General features: G+C 38.4%; 2 protein-coding genes across 5 annotated transcripts in view; one reads left to right on the plus strand and one right to left on the minus strand.

Moving 5' to 3' along the window:
• Positions 1–17200, minus strand: part of tsc2 (TSC complex subunit 2) — a 45369-nt gene extending 28169 nt beyond the window's left edge. For 3 of the 4 annotated variants that reach the window (XM_041785144.1, XM_041785143.1, XM_041785141.1), the window contains exons 1-21: positions 14390–14524; positions 10062–10246; positions 9867–9953; positions 9659–9769; positions 9422–9569; positions 9217–9334; positions 9066–9114; positions 6938–7063; positions 6308–6381; positions 6079–6205; positions 5184–5327; positions 4963–5100; positions 4749–4852; positions 4566–4647; positions 4282–4437; positions 4056–4175; positions 1181–1303; positions 977–1083; positions 700–859; positions 282–404; positions 67–201 (exon numbers count right to left, since the gene is read on the minus strand). In XM_041785144.1, coding sequence (XP_041641078.1) covers positions 67–201; positions 282–404; positions 700–859; positions 977–1083; positions 1181–1303; positions 4056–4175; positions 4282–4437; positions 4566–4647; positions 4749–4852; positions 4963–5100; positions 5184–5327; positions 6079–6205; positions 6308–6381; positions 6938–7063; positions 9066–9114; positions 9217–9334; positions 9422–9569; positions 9659–9769; positions 9867–9953; positions 10062–10196 — 2367 coding nt within the window. In that variant the 5' untranslated portion in view covers positions 10197–10246; positions 14390–14524. Of the gene's footprint in view, positions 1–66; positions 202–281; positions 405–699; positions 860–976; positions 1084–1180; positions 1304–4055; positions 4176–4281; positions 4438–4565; positions 4648–4748; positions 4853–4962; positions 5101–5183; positions 5328–6078; positions 6206–6307; positions 6382–6937; positions 7064–9065; positions 9115–9216; positions 9335–9421; positions 9570–9658; positions 9770–9866; positions 9954–10061; positions 10247–14389; positions 14525–17062 lie in introns of those variants that run through there. The other variant, XM_041785142.1, reaches the window with a different exon arrangement.
• On the plus strand, positions 16908–21074 carry nthl1 (nth-like DNA glycosylase 1). Its single transcript, XM_041785145.1, has 6 exons — positions 16908–17169; positions 17661–17929; positions 18022–18192; positions 19457–19616; positions 19984–20089; positions 20548–21074. The coding sequence occupies exons 1-6, from the start codon at positions 16908–16910 to the stop codon at positions 20852–20854; spliced, it is 1275 nt and encodes a 424-aa protein (XP_041641079.1). The 3' UTR covers positions 20855–21074.
• Positions 21075–21082: the final 8 nt, after the last annotated feature.

Here is a 21082-nt window from a genome sequence, read left to right on the forward strand (position 1 = left end):
AACTTCAGAATATCTAGAAACCAGACTGTGTTGTCAACAATGGTCACTGCTTCATCTTGTTTGTACCTGTCTAGACTGCTCCAGGTAGTTATGATAGGACGTGATCGCTGTAAGAACAGGAACCACAGCCAGCTGAACATCAGTTCGAGAAAATCCCTCTGGGGTCTTTTTTAAGCGCTCTGAGATCAGACGATCTGTCACCTATAAGCACACATACAGAGAACTTGTATAATTTGCATTTATTTATTCAGAATCTGTGTAAGTGTATTTCTTTGTACTACCATGCAGCAGAGTGTTGAGCATAGCTGATCCAAGCTACATGGTGATGTGAGCAGCAGAACTTTGTACTGCAGTGTCCATGGCAGCTTGTCGAGAACCAGCTTCAGCACCTTCCAATCAGTTTCCTACACGATAAAAACAAATATCTTATGTCATTGATGTTCATACTTTTTACACTGAAGGCCACTTAAAAAATCTTATAAGGATGGTACAGAGCACTATGATATATCTCACTTTTGAATTTAGGTAAGTAAAACCAATCCAATGTAGGTATGATTATTAAGAGTTATCTTTGTAATAATGTTATTTTTGTTGTCAGTGTGTTTCCTGTCATTAAGTTTGTCGACAGAATGAACTCATCAGTACCACCCAACATTTTTTATGCATACAAAGTAACTAAGTGTTTAAGTGTGTTTGTACCATCTTGAGGCACTGCAGGAGTACACTAAAGGCAGGAGCATAGGGCAGGTAGGCTGAGCGTATCGTGGCTGTAGAAGCAGCAGTGGCGGGAGCTGGGCTGCCGGCAGGAGGAGATGTTGAACCTGCAGGCTTCTTTTCACTGACACGTTTCTCTGGCTCTCTGAAATTATGAAAGACACAATAAGTTATTCTGTTCAATTTAGCTGAATGGATGAAAACAAGCATAATAGATGCAGCTAGGAGCTGCGGGGAGGTGTTTGTGCATGTCCTTCCTCACCCTGTGTCACAATAACAATAAGGACTGAATCTAATTGCCCTGTCTTTGTTGGGGACCCCGAGACGATGAAGAGAGTCGGCTCGCATCATCAGGAAGAAGTCAAAAACCTAAGGGAGGGAATAAATCAAAAAGAAAAAGAGATCAACAGGTATTTACAAAATAAAGCAAGAGACAAAATATGAAAATAAAATACATTTGTCTTACCTGGAGTCTAATACTGGAAGCAATGGCTGAGCAGTACTTGTTTTTGTAGTGAAGCTGCAGGTGGCTAATCAGTAGCTCGTATACGCGGCTGGCGTGGCTGGCTGGTAGGCTGTAAAGCTTGCTCTGATAGCAGAGGGAAAGATGGAAGCTTATCAACAGGTTCATTTCATTTATCCCTCCAAAAAGGTCAGATAATACTGTTTCAACTGTAGAACAGAAAAAAATTATACTTGTTTTCCATAATATGATGAAAAGCAATGTGTTTAAAGTAAAACTACAAATAAGTCAAAACTAATCATTAGTTAGGCTCTTCTTGTCCTATCTATAAACATTACTGAACCCACAAGAAGATTTGAAAAATGAATTTCTAGCTCAGGGGTCACCAACCTGTGGATCATACTGATATCAATACCCATATTTGAATATAGTTCAGATGTACATCTTCAGTCCTTAAAACACACAATCTAAAGCTTGAGGGTAAACAAGTCATCAAATTTCAGTCCTTAAAACACACTCCTTAGTGTAAGAACTGATGATGAATTAAAGACTCTAGCTGATGTAGATCTGCTGGTCCATCCTGAGATGCCACTAATATGTTTGTCTGTGTGGCTATTTGCAACTGATAAAAGCTGATTTTTATTGCCAAAATATCTGCAGAAATGTCCATATCTGCTGATACCAAGAGTTCACTTTTTAAGCAAGTATCTGCCAGCACTGATATACAGATAACATCGTTTGTCCCAAATCTTTAAGACTAAATGCGCATGGAAATAACATTTTATGGTTGTTTCATTCATTCTCGTTTATTTCTTTTTAAACGCAAAACTTTATTATTTTCTCATTTCTAAAATATACAGAGCTCCTGGGAAAGATGTGGAGGTGTTTTAGTGCCCATGGCATGGGAAACTTGCACATCTGTGAAGGCCCCATTCATACTGAGAAATGCTCAGAGGTACAAACAGGTTTTAGGGTGACATGTGCTAACATCCAGATTAATTCTTTCTTAAGAAACACCCCAGCTTATTCCAGCAAGACAATGCCAGGCCACATTCTACATGAACTACAACAGCATGGCTTTGCTGTACAGTACTACACTGGTCTGCTTGCAGTCCAGAGCTGTCTCCCACTGAAAATGTATAAACAAGAATGGGGAAGAATCCTACTTAAATAATTCAACTATTAGTGTCTTCAGTCCCTAAATGCTTACAGGGTGTTGTTAGAAGAAAAGATGATGGAACACAGTAGGAAACAAGCTCTTGTCCATACTTTTTTGGAACAAAATGCAAGCATCAAATACTTCCCAAAAACAACAAAGTAAATAAGTCTAGACTAAAATATCTCGTCTTTGTGCCGTATTTGATTGAATATAGGTTGAAAAGGATTTGCAAACCACTGTATTCTGTTTTGGTTAACATTTTAAAGAATGTCCCGACTTTTTGGGAATTGTGGTTTCAAATTAACTTGAGCAATCAACAAACCATCAGATGAGTCATTTCAACCAAGCAGTCCTGTTCAGTTCAGTGCGGCACGGCACGCATTTTTTTGCGTTTCCATAGAGCAAAAGTTGGAAAGCGTCCCAAAAAACCGACTCATACTATCCCACTTTTTTGTAGGGGTACCAATCTTACCCATCTGTCTCAAAAAGGTGGAGCTACAAGCACAACAAAAGGGGATTGCACTGACGTCATGTCACCCTGTGACACAGCTGCTTGGCTCCGGGCTGCAAAACATGGAAGTCTTCTCTGTGAGGAATGGGCTAAAACAACAGAAAACGGACTATCTGCTTAAATTGGGGATATTTGGACTCGACAGAGATCCTGAACTGTTTCCTAGTCTGTGGCTACTGATATTTGGCTACAAATCAGGTTTCCTGACATCTATCTGGACCTGATTTTAAGAACACAAAGCAGAGCCTGAAGGCACACATCAGCCTGGTCTATCCACAATGGATGTGAAACTAAATTAATGCTTAAGTTTGTGAATACGAGTCTTTAGGTCAGTTGATTCTCATATTGGAACTAGTTATTCATCTACTTCTTACTTTAGGTAACCTGTGAAAACACTGCTTTGTGGTTGTTGAATGTGTTTGTAAAACTTCAGGCTGCAGCCTATTTTAAAACGAGATTAGCACACAGTGCAGGATTTCTGACTAATCTAGTTTGATTTTAACACCAGTTAAACCTTTAGGTTATTTTCTATGTGACAAATTCTCATCGTACAACTCTATAACTTTTATATTATGTTGTATAAACTGTTAAAACTGTCAAATTAGATTAGATATATTCACATATTAAAGTACCGTTGCAACTCACAATTTTTCTGCACACGTATTCCATCAGCTGAGGATCTGTACTGACAACGGTTAACATGATTAAGATGTAGTTATTATTTTAAAAAGCACTTTCAGCTGAAATAAAACGGTTTACTGCTTATTCTCTACTGGTTTCTGTCAGTCATCCTTTTTACAACTCAGCGGCTGGACCAGCAGACTGTGATGTGATTTCACATGCATGCCTTACAGCCCGCCCCCCAAGTGAAGGCATGGGTGTCTGCGGAAATGCAAACTGTTTTGGTGTTAAGTGTACTGAACCATACCAATCCATACTCAATCAAACCAGACCACCTTGTGGAAATGAGGCTAGAATAGTTCATATGCCTAACTTTAGTTAGGTGCATGAACCTCTTAAAAACACTTGTAAACAGATTTTAGATAACTACTGATGGATTTATCATTTAATGCTGCATTAGTATTAATGATGTGTTTTTTTATATGGCAGCTGCCGATTTAAGAAGAATTATTTCAAAGCAATGTCAAATGTTCTGTAATGAACCTCACTCCAGACATCCCAGGTCCTTCACAACAACAACCACATACCTGCAAGATTTCCAGCAGACCTAGTATAGCAGTCCTAACGTCCTCCATGGGAGACTCTACTGTGGAGTCTCTTTCAGAAACCTCCAGGGGCCCTGAACACACCAGCGAGCGACTGGCAACCTACACAAAGAAAAACAAAAACTTTGCCATCATGGCTGAAACGGACAAAACTCTAGCTAAGGAGGGGGGGGGCAAAGCCCTGTGCTCTCAGGGTGCGCTTTTGTACCCGCTCAATGATGTCCAGCAGGCTGGTGAAGTGGTGTGTGTTGCAGCCCTCAGCGAGGTCCACAAGCAGCTGGGTCGCCTGTTTTCTGACAGCCAGGTCTCGGTCTTCTGCTATTCCACTGAGCTGGGGGATCACCACCATCTCTATTAACTCATCCTAGAACAAGGAAAAAGCAGACAGTTTCATTTTCTGGAGCTACAGAAAATCATCATTTGTTGCTGTTTGCATCAAAACAGCAACAAATGATTCAATATGAGCACATGTGTGTGTAAGAGCTTACAGACCTCATACAGCTGACGGTTGGTGCTAAGAACGAAGGACAGGATGTGAAGCACCTTAATCCTTATCACACTGCGAGTCTCGTTTCTTTCAGGGCACAGAGACAGATAACATAAATCCAAAGAGTCAACTAAAGATGGTCACTAAAGCATTTCAAGTTATCATATTTGTTTTTGTATGTGCTCTACCTAAAGAATTTCTCCATGAGACGATGAAGGCTCTGAATCCAGCCGTCCTTAGCTGGCTGAATAGACTGAGCTCTGTAGGAGATAAGGGTGAGGACTGACGCATCCTGTCATCCAAAGACATTAGATAATGATCAGAAAAGCAACAATGATGTGTAAGAGGACTAAAATAAAATATTTTGAAAACACTACACGCTGTAAACTGAAAAGAGCTTACTGGTCTCTTGTCTGCACATTTCTCCACCAGGCTGAAGAACTTCTCCGTTGAGCCATGGTAACCATTCTGCTCATACAGCTCCTCTACGGTGGTCAGCAGCTCATAAACAATGGCCTTCAACTCTGCACTTCCTATCATCTGCAATGAGACATGCCACTTGGTGAGAAAATATGTTTATTATACTATATGTGTGACTGTGAGCATGTGCAGTTTGTGTATACCTGAATCTGTTGCAGCAGTCGCTCTATGATTCCCAGCAGGATGTCCCAGGTGACCACCTGCAGCTCTTTACCGTACTTCTTTATTAGTCTGGTGATGGAGAGGACGATTTCATAAGACACCACCTCATTGGCACAAGACATGGCCTGTGTGTAGGGGGAGAAAAGCAAAAGTCATTTCAACTCACTTAAGTACAGCAAACTTTTTAGAGATAATTCTAATTCTAAACATAAATCAAAGACACACATCAAATATTTAATTACATAAACATACATTACATTAATAACAGCAAAAAACAAAACACACGTAAGTGCAACGAAATACAAAAGGGAAAGGGGGAGCATCAATAAATACTTAAAGAATGTTTGAAAATCGTGTTAACATGGCTGAAAATAAAAAGATCATGACAATTCAAGTAATAACATCACATTTAATTTGGAAAGGAGTTAAAAAAAAAACCTTATTGTATTCCTGTATTCATTAATGTGAATACCCACATACTCAGCTCTGCTGCTCATCCCACAAATGCATGTTCCTTAAAAATGTGGCACTATTTAAACATTTCTATACTTTTTGAGCTACATTTGCTGTTATAAAGTACAATATGTAAAAGGTGAATGTCAAAGATGAAAAATATATTTGTTTAATGGAAAGTCCACCAACAGAAAATCAGTCTGAATAATTTTTGGGGTTATATTCCTATTCATCTATGCCTTTGTTGAGGGAGACATTAGGTACGATTTTTATCATTGTGATAAGGCTTGTAAGTCTTTCCCTTTGTAAACAACTATCCATTAATTTTGTTTCCTACCATGATAAAATGATGAGACATTTAATTAACCTAAGAGCACATGCTTAAAGGAAATGATACATACTGTTGAAATGTATTTGTGTTACCTTGTAAAATGATGGCAGCACAAGTGTCGGTGTGTTTTTGAGTGCAGGCAGTCTGTGAGCACCCCACAGGGCCATTCCAACAAAAAATACAGCTCCTCTCAACAATGGTGCATCCTCCATGTACACCCTGGTGGAGGTTTCAGGTAGTTCAACAGGCATGTATCAGGAGAATCACATCCAAATAATATTGTATATAGCCTATCAATTAGGATGAAACTAAAGACAATACCTCTCCTCCATTATTCGGCACATGGTATAAATGGCACTGTGGCCGAGGTGAGTTCCCAATACCTTCCTCATCAACTGGAGAGACAAAGCCAGGCAAAACATGAAAGACGAACATATTAAAGGTATTAATTATAGCCTTTTACTAAGGAGCAAGGGCTGCATGATAAATCCCTTTGTGAAAAACAACACAAAAGTCTGAATTTAATACAGTTTAAGAAGAAAAAAAGGCTTGGGTACATTTTACAAATCTGTGTTATTAGATGGCATCAGCTAACTACCAGCTATCTTCGGATTAATTGGAGCCAATTTAGTGGTTACATTTTCTAATACATAAAAAGTGACAAAGAGATTATTTGCAGTCTTTAATAAATGTTAATTACATGCACTTCATTTTGTTCAAAATACTAAAGAAAATAGTCCTATGACGTACAACTTCCCAATACCATGCATGCTTTATATGTACATAAAGACATTTTTTTTTGCCTCGTTTGATTTCTGTACATTTTATGTGCAATATATTTGTATTGTAGAAGGACAAGCTATCACTATGTCATTCTTTACTAGAATCAGAAAGCCCTTAGAGGAGCCTTCAGAAAAATGTGAGAAAGTGCTGATGCATTTTTTCTCTCACCTTCCAGCACGATTCACAAAACTCCTTTACATTGACGGTCCGACAGAGCGTGATGATGAAGACTGTGAGAGAGTCTGAGGGCAGACAGTTGTAACATACCACTGCATCCAGAACCTGCAGTGCCACCTACACATCCCACAATACACACCAGCAAGACATACAAACATAGATTAGAACCTCTGCAACATATTTTTAGACTTTTGAGAATAAATTATTACGTTAGATAACTAATGCTTAAATAATTTTGTTTACAATAAAACCAGAAACATTTCTCACAGTCATAACAAAGGGAAAAGTACAGTTGATGACAAACCTTTTTAAATTCAAAACTCACAACCCAATATGTTTAAAACCTTACTTTTTTGTGATAGTTATATACATACACACAAGTTTATGTTTACAGTGTCCAAGGAACATAAACAGAGCTGCAATGAGAGCTACAAAAGTTTGTCATGCAGCCACCAATTTAAAAACTCCAAAATCCAGAGGAGATTTTTTTTTTTTTTTATGTTTTGAGTGCCATTAAAGCCTGTTTCAGACTGGCTGTGTTTTGCTGCGCATGCGTGGATTGCGCTTGTCCACTCCAGCTCCTGCCAGTGTGGTTTTCACATTAGGCATGAGTTTTCTGCATGTTGGCCACATCTCCCTGCTGTCAAACCCTGTCATTCTTCATAAGTTTTAGCTCAATAAACCCCCTTCACTAAGCTTCACTAATAGCGGAAGTTTAGAGAACAATTTAATAAAAAGGCACTTTTAAGTTCGAGGCTTTTGTCAGGGAGCTCAAGAAACACATTATATACATATTCTACTGACGTGGACATGCATATGTACTACAACAAGGTAAATAAGGCTCTCCATTTATGATTTTCCTGTCCATCTTGGTCCATAACCAAGAAGGGCACACGTAAAAACTGGTTGTGACTCTCTTAATTCTTAGCGCCTGAGCTACACATATCAGGCGAGATGCAGCAGTCTGAAGCCCTTAACTGCTATTATGCAAACAAAATGAAATCAAGCCATGTCTCCGTGTCCAGCCTGTATATTCTAATGACAGAGTTTTAACTTTGTTACAACTTATCAGTGACTTCATTAACAAACAACCAAAGCAATAGCATGCGAAATAATAAAGAAATAAATTAAACACTATTTCCCATGTGTTGGTTTTTCCTGGTGGGGAAAGACTGACATTTAACTGGGGTTGCGTGATTTTTGCTAATATCCAATATGCTAACTAATTTCATCCACTATCAATAAACTGATTATACACATTATGATTGTACGGAAGACCTAGTTCCTCCTGTAGTGGAACTGATCTGTTCCTCTAATTATGACAGTCTATTTTTTTTTAAACATATGTTAAACGGTAAAAATTAAAAAAATCTGATTCTACAATAGGTGATAGATGTTTTCTTTTTCAAATGTAAACATTCAGTAATGAAAATCTTAAAGAAATTTATTTAGATTACATATGCAAAATATATTTTAACATTAGCAGTGATATATGTACACTTTTGACAGCAACAAACCACACTATAACAACCTGATGGCAGGCTAATAGCCGCGTTGTGCATCAAATAAAAACGTTTCTCAAAGGAAACACTTAAACAACTCTAGCTGTAGTTCAGAACTAAAACTTCAGTCCATAAAAACACTTTAAAGTTTAAGGAATGAAAGGATGAAAAAGAAAAACATTTGCTGAGGTAGGTCTGTTGGCTCTGATTAAAAGCACACAAACGTATCCATACATTTTGCCCTCATGTACAGCGAATATACTGTATTGACATCACAGAAATGTAAGAACTACAGAAATCTTTGTATCTGCTGATACCAATATCATGTCAATAATATCATACATGCCTATTGTAACCCTTTTTCATAGCTACTGGATATTGGAAGTTTGGTGTGTGTGTGAATAGTGGCTTTCGACCAATTCAAGGCACCTATGATAAAAATCTAGGAAAGGCTCATTGGCTTAGTCTGACTGCTAAGACAGCTACTGCCTACAACTGAACAGTGATGTACTGTCAGAGAAAAGAATATTTTGATTACCCCACTTAGTCTTTGACTGACATTACCCTGCTATTACTTTGATGTGTTTCAATAGATTCTGTAAGCAAGAAATACAAACCTCAATATCTGTTGATGACACTGTCCTATTACAGAGCAGACATATTTTCCTGCACAGCAGAATAAGCAAAAGGAAAATGCATGTTGATATATAGTATGATTTTCTGCATAAATAATTACGAGTGTTAAAATGTGTCTGTGTTTGGACTTACTGGACCATGATGGACACATTCTGGTCCAAGTAGCATGAGTTGAATTTAACCAGATTTACAAGAACGTGAAGAAAGTCAGAGGTGAGCCCAATGTCCATCCACAGGAGGACAAAACGTGCTGGGGGAGAAATTAAATACATTACTAGTGAAAATAATGAAAGGCATTTATGATTGTGAAGCAGACAATGATAAAGTGTAAAGTCACCTATGTCCTCCTCCAGGTACGTGATGTCTTTTCCATTCTCAGTTAGAGCTTTGAAGACTTCCAGCCTATCAGAGAGATCCTCGTTGCAAGGCTGGTAGTCTCTTATCACCTTAAAAAAGTAGGCCCTCAGAGGACCGAGCCGCTCCCCCTTCACATAAACAGCAAACAGACTGTATGAAATAATTCTATCTTCATTCACTGACTGTGTTTGTCTGTGTACATGTTGTGTTTATTTACCTGTCCCTGTATGATGGCTCTAAGAAGCTGAAGCACAGCATGTCTGGCTTCAGGAGGCTGCTCAGGAGTCAGCATATCCTCCACAGCCTTCCACACCGCCTCCACTGCATGCTTGAGAAGACCAGAACATAAAAATGTGCACACTTACATTTGGCAAAACTAATTTCTAATAGTATTTCAAAAAACAACACAGCACAGGCAGACTTACCTCCTCAAATTTTTTTGTTTTTGCAAGGTCACAGACATTATTCATCATCTTTATGCGGTTACTCAAGCCGCAGTCTGGGTGGAGCTCCTACAAAACATCAAGACCAGAACATGATGCAAAGCACTATGGGAAAACAAAAAAAGACTACAATAAGTTTGAATGTGTATGCATTTAAGAACGGTCACCTCTGCATACCTTGATGATGTCAGTCGTAATGATAAACTCAGATAGTTTAGGTTCACTTTGTTTGCTTGGTGGTCGAGGAGGGCCCAGCCCAAAGATGCCTTTGACTTTATCTTTGAGGCTTTCCTTACTAGGCTGCTTATTCATGGCCGAAACAGGAGGAGCAAAACAAAATACGAACTGGGCCTGATTGTCGCCTAAAAGAGAGAAACACACACAACAAAGGACATTTTTGACACACACCTGGGTAGCTTAACTAATTATAAAGTGAAGTCCAATAGTGAAAAGACAAAAGGAAAGGCAGAGTCTCAACATCCTCAGACTTGATTACAGCAGGGCTGCTAAACATTTTTAAGAATCAAAAATAAGACTTTTTGAAGACCTGAACAAAGACTAATGAAGTGCTGTATCACATAGGGTCTTTATGTTTCTGGTTTATATGGGACTCATCAGCTTTGATTCAACTTTACCCAAGTCTAATAGCATTTAAACAAATCTTATTTCTAGAAGTATTTCTTTGTTAGTAGGATTAGTGAAAAACTGTTGAGCTGATTTTCATGGAACTTATCGGAATGATGAAGCATGTGCCTAAGAGGAACCAAGTTAAATATTTTAGGTAGCTATTTCATGGCAAATATTGGGTGCATCCCCTAAAATTCACAAATAACCAAGGTCACTTTATCATATTTTCTCCAGATCAAAAACATTGCAACAATTAAAAAAAAACTTCTATACCATCCAGATCTTCAAAAAAAAATCATCCATGCATTTATATCTTCACTTCTGGACAATTGCAATCCATGGTATTCTGGTTTCAGTCAATCTATTTCCTGCCTTCAACTCAGGGTTACTCAACCCTGCTCAACCAAAGAGCCAAAATGTTGAAAAATGCCTTTGCAATAGCCACATTCCATCATCACCACTGCCAACTTTGTTAAACACTTATCAACTCCATCAGATGTTTGTCAACTCTGTCCGATGATGGTTTCATTCATTGTACAAAAAATGCATTATCTTCTGTTTGTTTTAAATGTGTATTTGTTAAAATACCAGCTAATGTGTATGCAATCATAACTAATTTATTTTAATATGGTTGATGTTAAATTATTAGATAGAAAATCATGAAATTCAGAGATAAGATACTTCAGATGAGTAAAAAAATAAGTGAAAATATGCATTATATTACTTAATATCATAACTGAGTACTTGCGTTAGACAACTGAAAATTTGATGTTCATCTTGAAATGATAAAATTTAAGTTAAATGCTTTGGAGGGTGTGTGAAGGAGCTGACAAAAATGAAGATATGATGGGTAAAAAAAAGTCATTTTTTGTGAAAAAAAAAGGGTCTGCTCCTTTACAAAACTACCAGTTGAGACCAAAACCTACACAAATATCCACATCAAATGACTACAAAATAAAAGGGCAAAGTCAAGTTTGTAAAATATTTTGTCCCTTTTTTTAAAAGAATCCGTGATCTTTCATGTTCTATCTTGCACACTTTCAAAGGTAATATACAGAAAAAAACACTGGCCATTGATTTTGACAATTAAAGTGACTTACAATGGATCATTTCTGAGGTCAACATTTCCTATTTCTAAGTTTTTCTGGGGGAATTAGTTTTTCCAAGCATGACTTAAAAGATCCACAAGTTACCATAAAAGAGCCACATGTGGCTCAAGAGCCACACAGTGAGAATCACGGCTCCAATTCATCCAAAATTCAACAGCCAGACTTCTAACAAACACCATTCTAGCGTCTCTTCACTGGCTTCCTGTATTCACCGCATGCAGAATAATTAGGCAAGTGAGTGTTTTGACATTATCTTCATTTTTATGCATATTTTCCAACTCAAACCTCTATAAACTGGAATTTGTATTGGAATGAAGCATTATCAGGTGATGTTTATCTGTCCAATGAGGGAGGGAGTGGCCTAAAGTGATCACCACCCTATATCAGGGTGTGCAGAATTATTAGGCATATATAGGCAATTATATTAAAAAATAATTGTTTCCCCATCTCACATGTTAATTTTCATTTATTATAGCAAGAATAACAATTAAACAACTGAAAATTAACAAATAAACACTTTAGACTTTAAAAACAAATATTCAGTGACCAATATAGCCACACTTCTTTTCAATAACCTTCATGAGCCTTCCATCCATGGAATCTGTTAGTTTTTTGATCTGCTGACGATCAACTTTATGTGCAGCAGCAACCACAGCCTCCCAAATGCTGTTCAAAGTGCTTTATTGTCTTCCTCCACTCTAAATTTCACATTTCAAGATGGCCCACAAGATCTCAGTTGGGTTAAATCAGGTGAGGAAGGGGGCCATGTCATTAATCTGCCATCTTTAAAGCCTTTGCTGGCCAGCCACACAGTAGAGTACTTTGATGTATATGATGGAGCATTGTCCTGCATAAAAATCATGGCCTCCTTGAATGATGAAAGTATCTTCCAAGAACTGGCAGTAGTTTTGAGAGTTGATTTTAAGTCCATCCTCAACACAAAAAGGTCCAACTAATTCATCTTTAATAATAGCTGCCCACACCAGTACCCCACCTGTCGTCTAACTCAAAGTGGAGCCCTGTGCCCATTAGTGATCCAGCCACGAGCCCAACTTGTGGGTATTGTTCAGTGGTGGTCTAATTTCAGGTTTCCTTACCTTGGCCACATCTCTGAGCACTGAACACCTCGTACTTCTGGACATTCCAGGCAGGTTGCAGTTATGGAATATGGCAGCACTGGATGATAAAGGGTTTCTGATAGCCTCACGTTTAATTCTTCTTAGGTCTTTAGCAGTTAATTTCCGTCTTTTATTCTCCACATGTTTCTTGCGACCTTGATGGATATTTCCAACAAAACTTCTGATTGTTCGGTGATCACATTTCAATAGCTTTGCTATTTCAAGTGTGCTGCATCCCTCTGAAAGGGATTTTACAATTTTTGATGTTTCAGTGTCCGTTAAATCTCTTTTTTGGCCCATTTTGTCTGAGGTGGAGAGGCTGCCTAATAATTCTGCACACCTTGATATAGGGTGGTAAACACTTTAGGCCACATCCTCCCTCTTTAGACAGATAAACACCACCTGATAATGCTTCATTCCAATAAGCATTCCAGTGTATAGAGCTTTGAGTTGGAAAATGTGCATAAAAATAAGGATAATATCAAAACACTCACTTGCCTAATAATTCTGCACGTAGTGTATGATCGTTTTTTTAACTATTTTTTTAGGGTGACTTTATTACACCCTACAAGCCCAGCCGCTGCATACATTCCTCAGGTAGTAGCTTTCTTTTAGTTCCCACAGATCGACAGATGATGAGGCATTTTGTGTAAGAGTGCAGCAGCTACTCCCTACCTGAAGAAATGGGTCTGAAACAGCACTCTCTTTTAAACAGCCCCATTAAAATCTACTTGTACAGAAAGTCCTGTCTTTTATTTTATTATACACATTGTTTTATGCTTTCATTACACTATTTTAGACCATGTTACTAATTAAACTTTTGTGTCTGTTCAATGTTATTTTTTGTCTACATAACCTGACTGTGTGCATCTCACTCTGTTAACAGCTCACATCTTGTGTTAATGTTTTCACTTTTTAAATGCTGTTTTTACCTTTGTGCATTATTTCATTTTATAATTTAAAGCACTTTGTAACTTTTGAGAGGTGCTATAAAAATAAAATAATTGTAATTATTATTATACAGTGAGGAGGCTCTGTATCTCTGGTCTGTCTTAGGTCAAGCACTTAAAGTACTAGTAGTCATAAATCCTCAATCTGTCTCTGCATGTTACTGAGACTGTTGGTGGCAGCATTACACTTTATTAACCAACACTGAACATTTATGACAGTATACGTGGCTGTGTTTATGAGAGGAAGATCATTCAACACGTTTCTGTATGTAATTTGGACTGATAGGCCATTCAAAGTCTTCTGTTAGCAATGCCCTTGTGTTAAATTTGCAGCCAAAGCCTGTAAATGTGTAAACACGGAGGGGGGGCAGGTTTGGAGAATTTGCTGTCATGTGGACTTGTCAGAGACAGAGGGGAGGGGAGGTGAGCGCACAGACAACGACTGTTCTGTTTTAGTTCAACGACAACAACCACCGTCAACAACACATCACTGCAAGGTGGCCTCTGTATCAAAGCCAATCACATCCGTGGCCTCTATAATGATAAACAGTTTCATCCAGAGTAATGCACGAGGCGTTACTGAACCGTTAGCTACGCTTTTCGTTGCCTGCTATGGGTTAGCATTCCTCTGTGGCATTCAAGGTCTAGTAGCTAAAAAACAACACCAATCCCTCCTCAACCTACTCCCTCTTTCGCCTCACCTTATCGGAGTTGGGTCGTTTTCAGTTTCATTCAGTCACAGCTTCGACATTGTGCAGCCAACACAGCTGCTGGGTCCATGCATTGATATAACACTGTATTTGCTGCTGTTGTCGCCCAAGCTCAGTCCTCGACTCTTCAACCGGATGACACAGTAAAGCTGTGGCACAGGCACTTCCTACAAAAACACGTTTGTTTTGCTCGCTGATGGGAAATGTAGTTCTGAGCAACCTATCTAACAACCTAAGAGCTAATCGGGGTTTTATGTATCTAGATAAACGTTGAGAGAAGCATTTTAATCGCTACGTAAGTAAGCCAGTTTTCTCAGTAGACCTAAACAGAGTTTTTAAAACTAACATCGCTGGAATATCCAAACTTTAACTCCTTGTTTGGCCATCTACGTAATCAGCTAGCTAAAATGCTACATGCTACAACATGAAGTTAGTTCATCGTTGGAGTTTGAAGTTGCACTGCCACCAGGCTGTCTGAGAGAGGAGCCTCTTTTTTAACACACTTTTGTTATTGCACTGGATTTAAACACATTTTAACTCCATTTACTTAATGAACAGATGACGTTTCGAGGACAGAATTTAATATGAATAATAGTGTGTACTGTCTGCACTGTGATCTTTAGGTATTTACAATTTTGTACAGCATACTTAATTTTAATATCACACTAACATGTTATAAAGAAGTCATTAACTGCAACCTTTTTTGCTCTTTATAGAGCTGTCAAAAAACAATTTTTCCCATTACTGTTTTTGTTTTATTTTGTTTTTTTGTACTGTCTCAATCTAATTGCTTTTATTTTGAAAAGAAATAAGGACTGAAGATAATGACATGCATTCAACCACAGAAAAGGTGGCTACATGTCATCACTGAAGAAGAAATACGAACAGTAAAAAGTGAAATGTTTGATAAGGCAAAGTTAAGATGACCTTTGACTTTCAAAACAGCCAAGGTTTAGGACTGAATAGTGTAAGAATGTTTTTAGTGTTTCGGCACTCATGATCTGAAATGAAAAGGAGACTTATAATACAATGTTTTCAAAGGCCTAGTGTCTGAACTATGTAAGAATAAAGTGATTGTAACTGCTTTAAAATGTGGCTTAGTAACCAGGGCATGGGTTTGCAAGAATAAGCATTTGTTTATGATGTAAACCTAGCATAAAAACTAAGAAAAATTGTGTTTGGTAGAATATTTCTTTGTTGTAACAATGCCCCTTGGCAATAAATACACCATTGGGAAGACAGTTTACTTCCCTTTTAAATGGGGCCAAATTTGTAAGGCACATGCATTTGAGGAATGAGCAGCATAGCCAAGTGTGATGGTCACACCCGTGAAAAAGTTGCCAAATCTCCTCTGCCAATGCCAAGTAACTATTTATTCATTTAACAAACAGAAGCTTGAGTAGCGAGTGGAAGAACCGGACGCAGCCACAAAAGCCTGGCACTTCCTCCTCATGCTGGTCACCAGCCTGGTCACACACTGCTGTGGGATGGCATCCCATTCTTTAACCAGCATTTGTCACAAGTCAGCCAACGTGGTTGTGTTAGTCACTCTGGCACAAATAGCTCGCTTTAGCTAATCCCACAAGTGTTCAGTGGGGTTGAGGTCAGGACTGCTGGCAGGCCATTCCATCCTCTCCACTCCCAAATTCTAGATCTAGTCTCTAATAAACCCAGCTCTGATGGGACAAGTTTGGTCCCAGACTGTGGAGATATGGTATTGCCACTGGTTGCAGAATCTCATCTCAATATCTCTCTGCATTGTGATTGACTCCAGTGATGACAAGCCTTGTTTTTCCAGTAAGGGAGATGACACCCCACACACCATCACACTGCCTCCACCAAAAGATGTCACCCTATCGGTGCAGCAATCAGTATATTATTATATATTATTATTATATATTGTTCTCCACATCTTCTCCACACTTTTATTCATCTTTATTTATTTTCATCTTTGACCCTGTACATTCCAACTGGCATAGACAGAATCTAGACTCATCACTGAACATAATGTTCTTTACATGTTCAGGTTCCAGTGCACGTGTTCCAGAAAATCGGTCCTTACAGGGATGCTGCTCATCCCACAATGCTCAGTTTATTTGTGATCATTTTTGTGTTTTTATTTCTGTTTTGTCTTTTTATTGTATTGCTGCATGGCATCCCCTGAAAGGAGGCCTTGGTTGCTGTGGATTCTCTCTGTTAAAAATGAATAAACAAATAAATAAATAAAAATAAATAAATTGACTAAAAAATATCAACCCATGGAGAAGTTGGCTTCTCATATGTGTTCCTAATTTGTGAGATTCAGTTTTATTAATGTACAAAATCGTTATTTGGGACTGTACATGTTTACAATCTGTTGTTTTCTAATTTTAATTAAAAAATGAAATCATCTAATTGAAATGCCTACTCTTTTTATTATTTCTTCTATGCGTTTATTTTTTGAGTACGCCCTCCCGTGGCCATTGTAGATAATTGTTATGAATGGGAAACCAACTTCACTTTCATTCAAATGCCTGGATTGCGCTGCAGCACGCGGGTCTGTCATGTTATCCGCTGCTTTATAATGTCGTCTCCTTATTTCATGCAGAGCAGCTCTGTTGTCACTAGGAATGGGATCCGACAGGCTGGCTTCACTTCTGCAGCCACCCTCACAGCAAAACTTACCAACAGAAGAAGATATGTTGATCCAGTTTCCTCCGTGGCGGTGAAAGTGGAGGAGGAGGAGGCGAAGATTTCTGTGCAAGGACCCTCCTCGGCTCCCTTATCAATGGGTGACGTTGGGCTACTAGCTGAACACAACACATTTATTTTACTCAACAATACATTTTAGAAGAAGATACATCTTTGGTCAGTGTCTCTGACAGACTACGATGAATAAAGGATGGAGTAGCTGTGGTTGTTTTGGCATATTTACAGTTATAGAGTTAGAGACCACACATTGAGGCAACCTAACCTTGCAAAGCAGATGGATACGCCCGTTTCCTTGTTTTTCACTGGCAAATCCAAGAAATCCATTTGGCGTGTCAGGTTAGAGGCACCCTCAACCCCAGCCTCTTTGGAATTGTCCTCATCCTAATGGACACTGGAGTAGCTTATTGCTCGTTGTCCTCTTTACTGAATCTGCACTTTAAGGTTTTAAGGGGGTCAAAGAACAAAAAAAGACCAGTCTAGAGTTGTTTTGAGTTCTGTGTTGACTTACTATAATAAATATTAGCATGCCATATCAGACAGATCTCATCCTGTCTTCCCTTTGCTCCTACAGGTGCCTGTCCTGAACCCCTCTCCAATGACATACCCCTTTTAAAATCAGAGACAGTTACTGTACCACTGTCTTCACACAGTCGCAGGAGAAGACAGCTGAAGGTGGAATATGATGAGGATAAAGGTGTTAAATCAGTGAAGACAGAGCACTGGGAACCTTCTGACTGGAAGAAACAACTGGGATACATTCGTGAGATGAGGAGTAGCCGGGATGCACCAGTAGATAAAATGGGAGCAGAGAAATGCTACGACACAGAGGCTCCTGCACATGTGAGAGTGGTTTGGACTTTTTGAAGTCTTCACAAATCAGTAGGTCATATTAACTCCACTTGTTTTTCTTGTTCTTCTCTCTTTGGGCTCAGGTGCGACGTTTCCAGGTGTTGGTATCTCTCATGCTTTCCAGTCAAACCAAAGATCAGGTGACAGCAGCAGCGATGCAAAGGCTCCGAGCTCATGGCTGCACTGTAGAAAATCTTCTCTCTACTGATGATGACACCTTGGGAAAACTTATTTACCCAGTTGGCTTCTGGAGGGTAAACAGAAGTCTCTTTTGCACCACAGTAGTGAGCAAATAGTAGTGAGCAGTCTCATTCATCAGCTGTTCTTAGGAAGAAATTTGCTTTAAAATCCACCTTTGCTGTTTTTAAAAAGATTCAGATTTTCATTTAAGTTTTCCTATTTGTGATATGTTAGATGAAAAATGTAGGAATACTCAGGAGTACTCTTGAATTAAAATGATTAATTTTTTACTCACCAGCGGTCAGATATGCTAAATTAATAATGACACATAATTTTCAATGATATTTAACTGCATTTTACTAATTTAGCACAGTCAATGCTATAGGATTGCGTAAACTAAAAATGGCCAACTTTTATTTTAAACGTGCTATCTTTGATCTTAATTGTGAAATATTAAACTAGAAATACAAACTTAACTCATTAGCAATATTTTTTTAACCATTAAACACTTAAAATAATAACAACCTTCCTGCATACATGGATATTTAAATGTGTTTGATTATTTATGTTTGATTTTATATTGTCGACTTTTATAGTTCCCATTTAAGTTTAATTTGAGTTGCACTACTTTAGTTTTTCTAACCTGTTGCCCAGTGTGTAATTGTACTTTAATTGTAAATTGTTTTTTTTTTTATTTCACATCCGTTCCAAAGTTTCTTTACTTCTCTTTCTTCCTCTTCTCTCAGTTTATGCGGTCCTTTTTCAAACCTCCCTCCTTGCTAACACTGTCATGACTGAAGTTCCCTCTGTTTAGGTGGAAGGGTTTCTATCATCACCTTCTTCAACATTCAGGTCTTCCATTGATCAAAGCAATGCAGTAGCTCTTCAGACAGTTGTCTCAGAACCTTTGTTGTTCTTTTCTTAACTGCTGCCTCTACAGGAGCATGCACACTGAGTGGAAGTGTTAAAGTAGAAGGTGTAGAGAGCGGATTGTAAAAGGCCCTTTGTCTGTTCATGTATGTGCAAACATGGCCCTGCAGTCTCATGTCCTTATATGGGCATAAAAAGAGTGTTTTTCTATGCCAATTTTGAAAAACAAATGCATCACCTTCATGCTTACAAGCATGTGGCAGTTATAAATTTACCAACACAGATGTGAACACTTTCATAGTCAAAGAACATCTTGTGAAAGTTTCTCTTGGGCACTTTCTTTATAATAAATGAAAGAAAAACTTAAGAAGATGTTTGTAAATGAGGACAGATTTTCCCTTCTCTCAGCCTGCTTTGATCATCAGCCCAGCACCTAAGGAAATATTTTCCCCATTTGTCTTTCTACAGAATAAGGTGAAGTACTTGAAGCTGACGTCAGCCATGCTGCAGAAAGAGTTTGGAGGGGACATCCCAGACAGTGTGGAGGGGCTAGTCCGCCTTCCAGGAGTTGGACCTAAGATGGCTCACTTGGCTATGGACATAGCCTGGGACCAGGTGTCCGGCATTGGTGGGCTCACTGTACTTAAGCCTGTACTGCATCTTCAAAAAGCCTCCAATTGAACATGGACACCAAATTACAAATTAGTTTTGCCAAACAGAGCAGCTTGAAATATAGATATAGAGATTTATAGATATATAGATGTGTACGTGTGATACATCGTCTGTAAATATCGGCAGACATTTTCATGTCTGCAAATACTGATATCATGCCTAACAATAATACCCTAATATCAGTAAAATCAATTCAAATACTCATTATTAGTACAGGCTCATTTATTTTTTATACATATTTGTATGCTAGACTAAAAATCTTTAGACTGGCTTGACAATAGTACACGTGTTCATGTACTCATGTACTGATTGTTGTTATTTAGGTGTGGACACACATGTGCATCGTATCTCCAACAGGCTGGGCTGGCTGAAAAAAACAACCAAAAATCCAGAGGAAACACGCAGGGCTCTGGAGGAATGGTTACCCAGGTAAAAGCATGATTAGGAAAGATGAATAAATCTATAAAGATCAGAGTGACCAGGATTGGCCTAGATGTGTACAGTACATCACTGACTCTTGTACTTTTGTTATGAAGGTAGTGAATGATGGTATTTAACATATATTGACTGGTTTAAGTTCATTAAATTCCTGCTGATGCTGGTAAGAATATGAAAGAGGGCATCTGACAATTAAACAGTGAGAGTAAATATGTATTTATATGCAGGATATGTTTAGTTAAGTTGCATCTTTGCTTTTGTGTAATAGTTAAGTGAGATATTAACTATTGAGGAAGGTGCAGATGGGTCAGAGAAGCTGAGAAAAAATTAGAAAAACAATGGGAGTTACTTAACATGCTACGTCAACAGCACTGTTACTAAATGTTAAAGAAATCAGTCAGTCCAGATTGAAAGTATGCCTGAGATCCTCGTCTCATACTTCGCTGCAGGGAGCTGTGGAGTGAAATCAACTGGCTGCTTGTGGGTTTTGGACAGCAGGTTTGTCTTCCCGTCAACCCTCTGTGCTCGGTGTGTCTGAACCATCACAGCTGCCCGTCTGCATTCAAGAACTCTCCGACAAAGAAGCCTAAAGCTGGATCCCCCAAGTCTCCAAGTCCAACCAAATCCTTTAAAACAAAAACTGAATGTAAAGAAGAATCTCCCATCATAGATGAGAGGACAGAAACTGAGCCTTTGTCCACGCCTGTTTCCCCCACCACACAGAGGAAGAAGGTAAAAAGAGCAGCAAGGCATTAACTAAGTTCTCCTGAGTTCAGGACGAGAACTGTAACCCATATGCACCAACATTTATAACATATAAATAAGCTAAAAAACTCCCTAGGTGGTTCACAGTTGAGGGGGGTTTATTTTTTATCAAATGTATATTTGGACACTATTAGAATACGGTTTACTTTTTATGAGATGTGATATTTTTGTACAGTTACTGCTTTGATCTTTGTTATTAAAAATATATCTACTGAAACT

Source organism: Cheilinus undulatus, linkage group 4, assembly GCF_018320785.1.
Source record: "Cheilinus undulatus linkage group 4, ASM1832078v1, whole genome shotgun sequence".
NCBI lineage: Eukaryota > Metazoa > Chordata > Actinopteri > Labriformes > Labridae > Cheilinus > Cheilinus undulatus.

What these genes read in the sequence shown, in the direction of transcription:
- nthl1 (XM_041785145.1), top strand. Translation starts at nt 16,908, where the DNA reads ATGCCTGGATTGCGCTGCAGCACGCGGGTCTGTCATGTTATCCGCTGC. An exon ending in CTCGGCTCCCTTATCAATGG is followed by an intron (nt 17,170 to 17,660) that starts GTGACGTTGGGC and finishes TTGCTCCTACAG; the next exon opens with GTGCCTGTCCTGAACCCCTC. An exon ending in GGACCAGGTGTCCGGCATTG is followed by an intron (nt 19,617 to 19,983) that starts GTGGGCTCACTG and finishes GTTGTTATTTAG; the next exon opens with GTGTGGACACACATGTGCAT.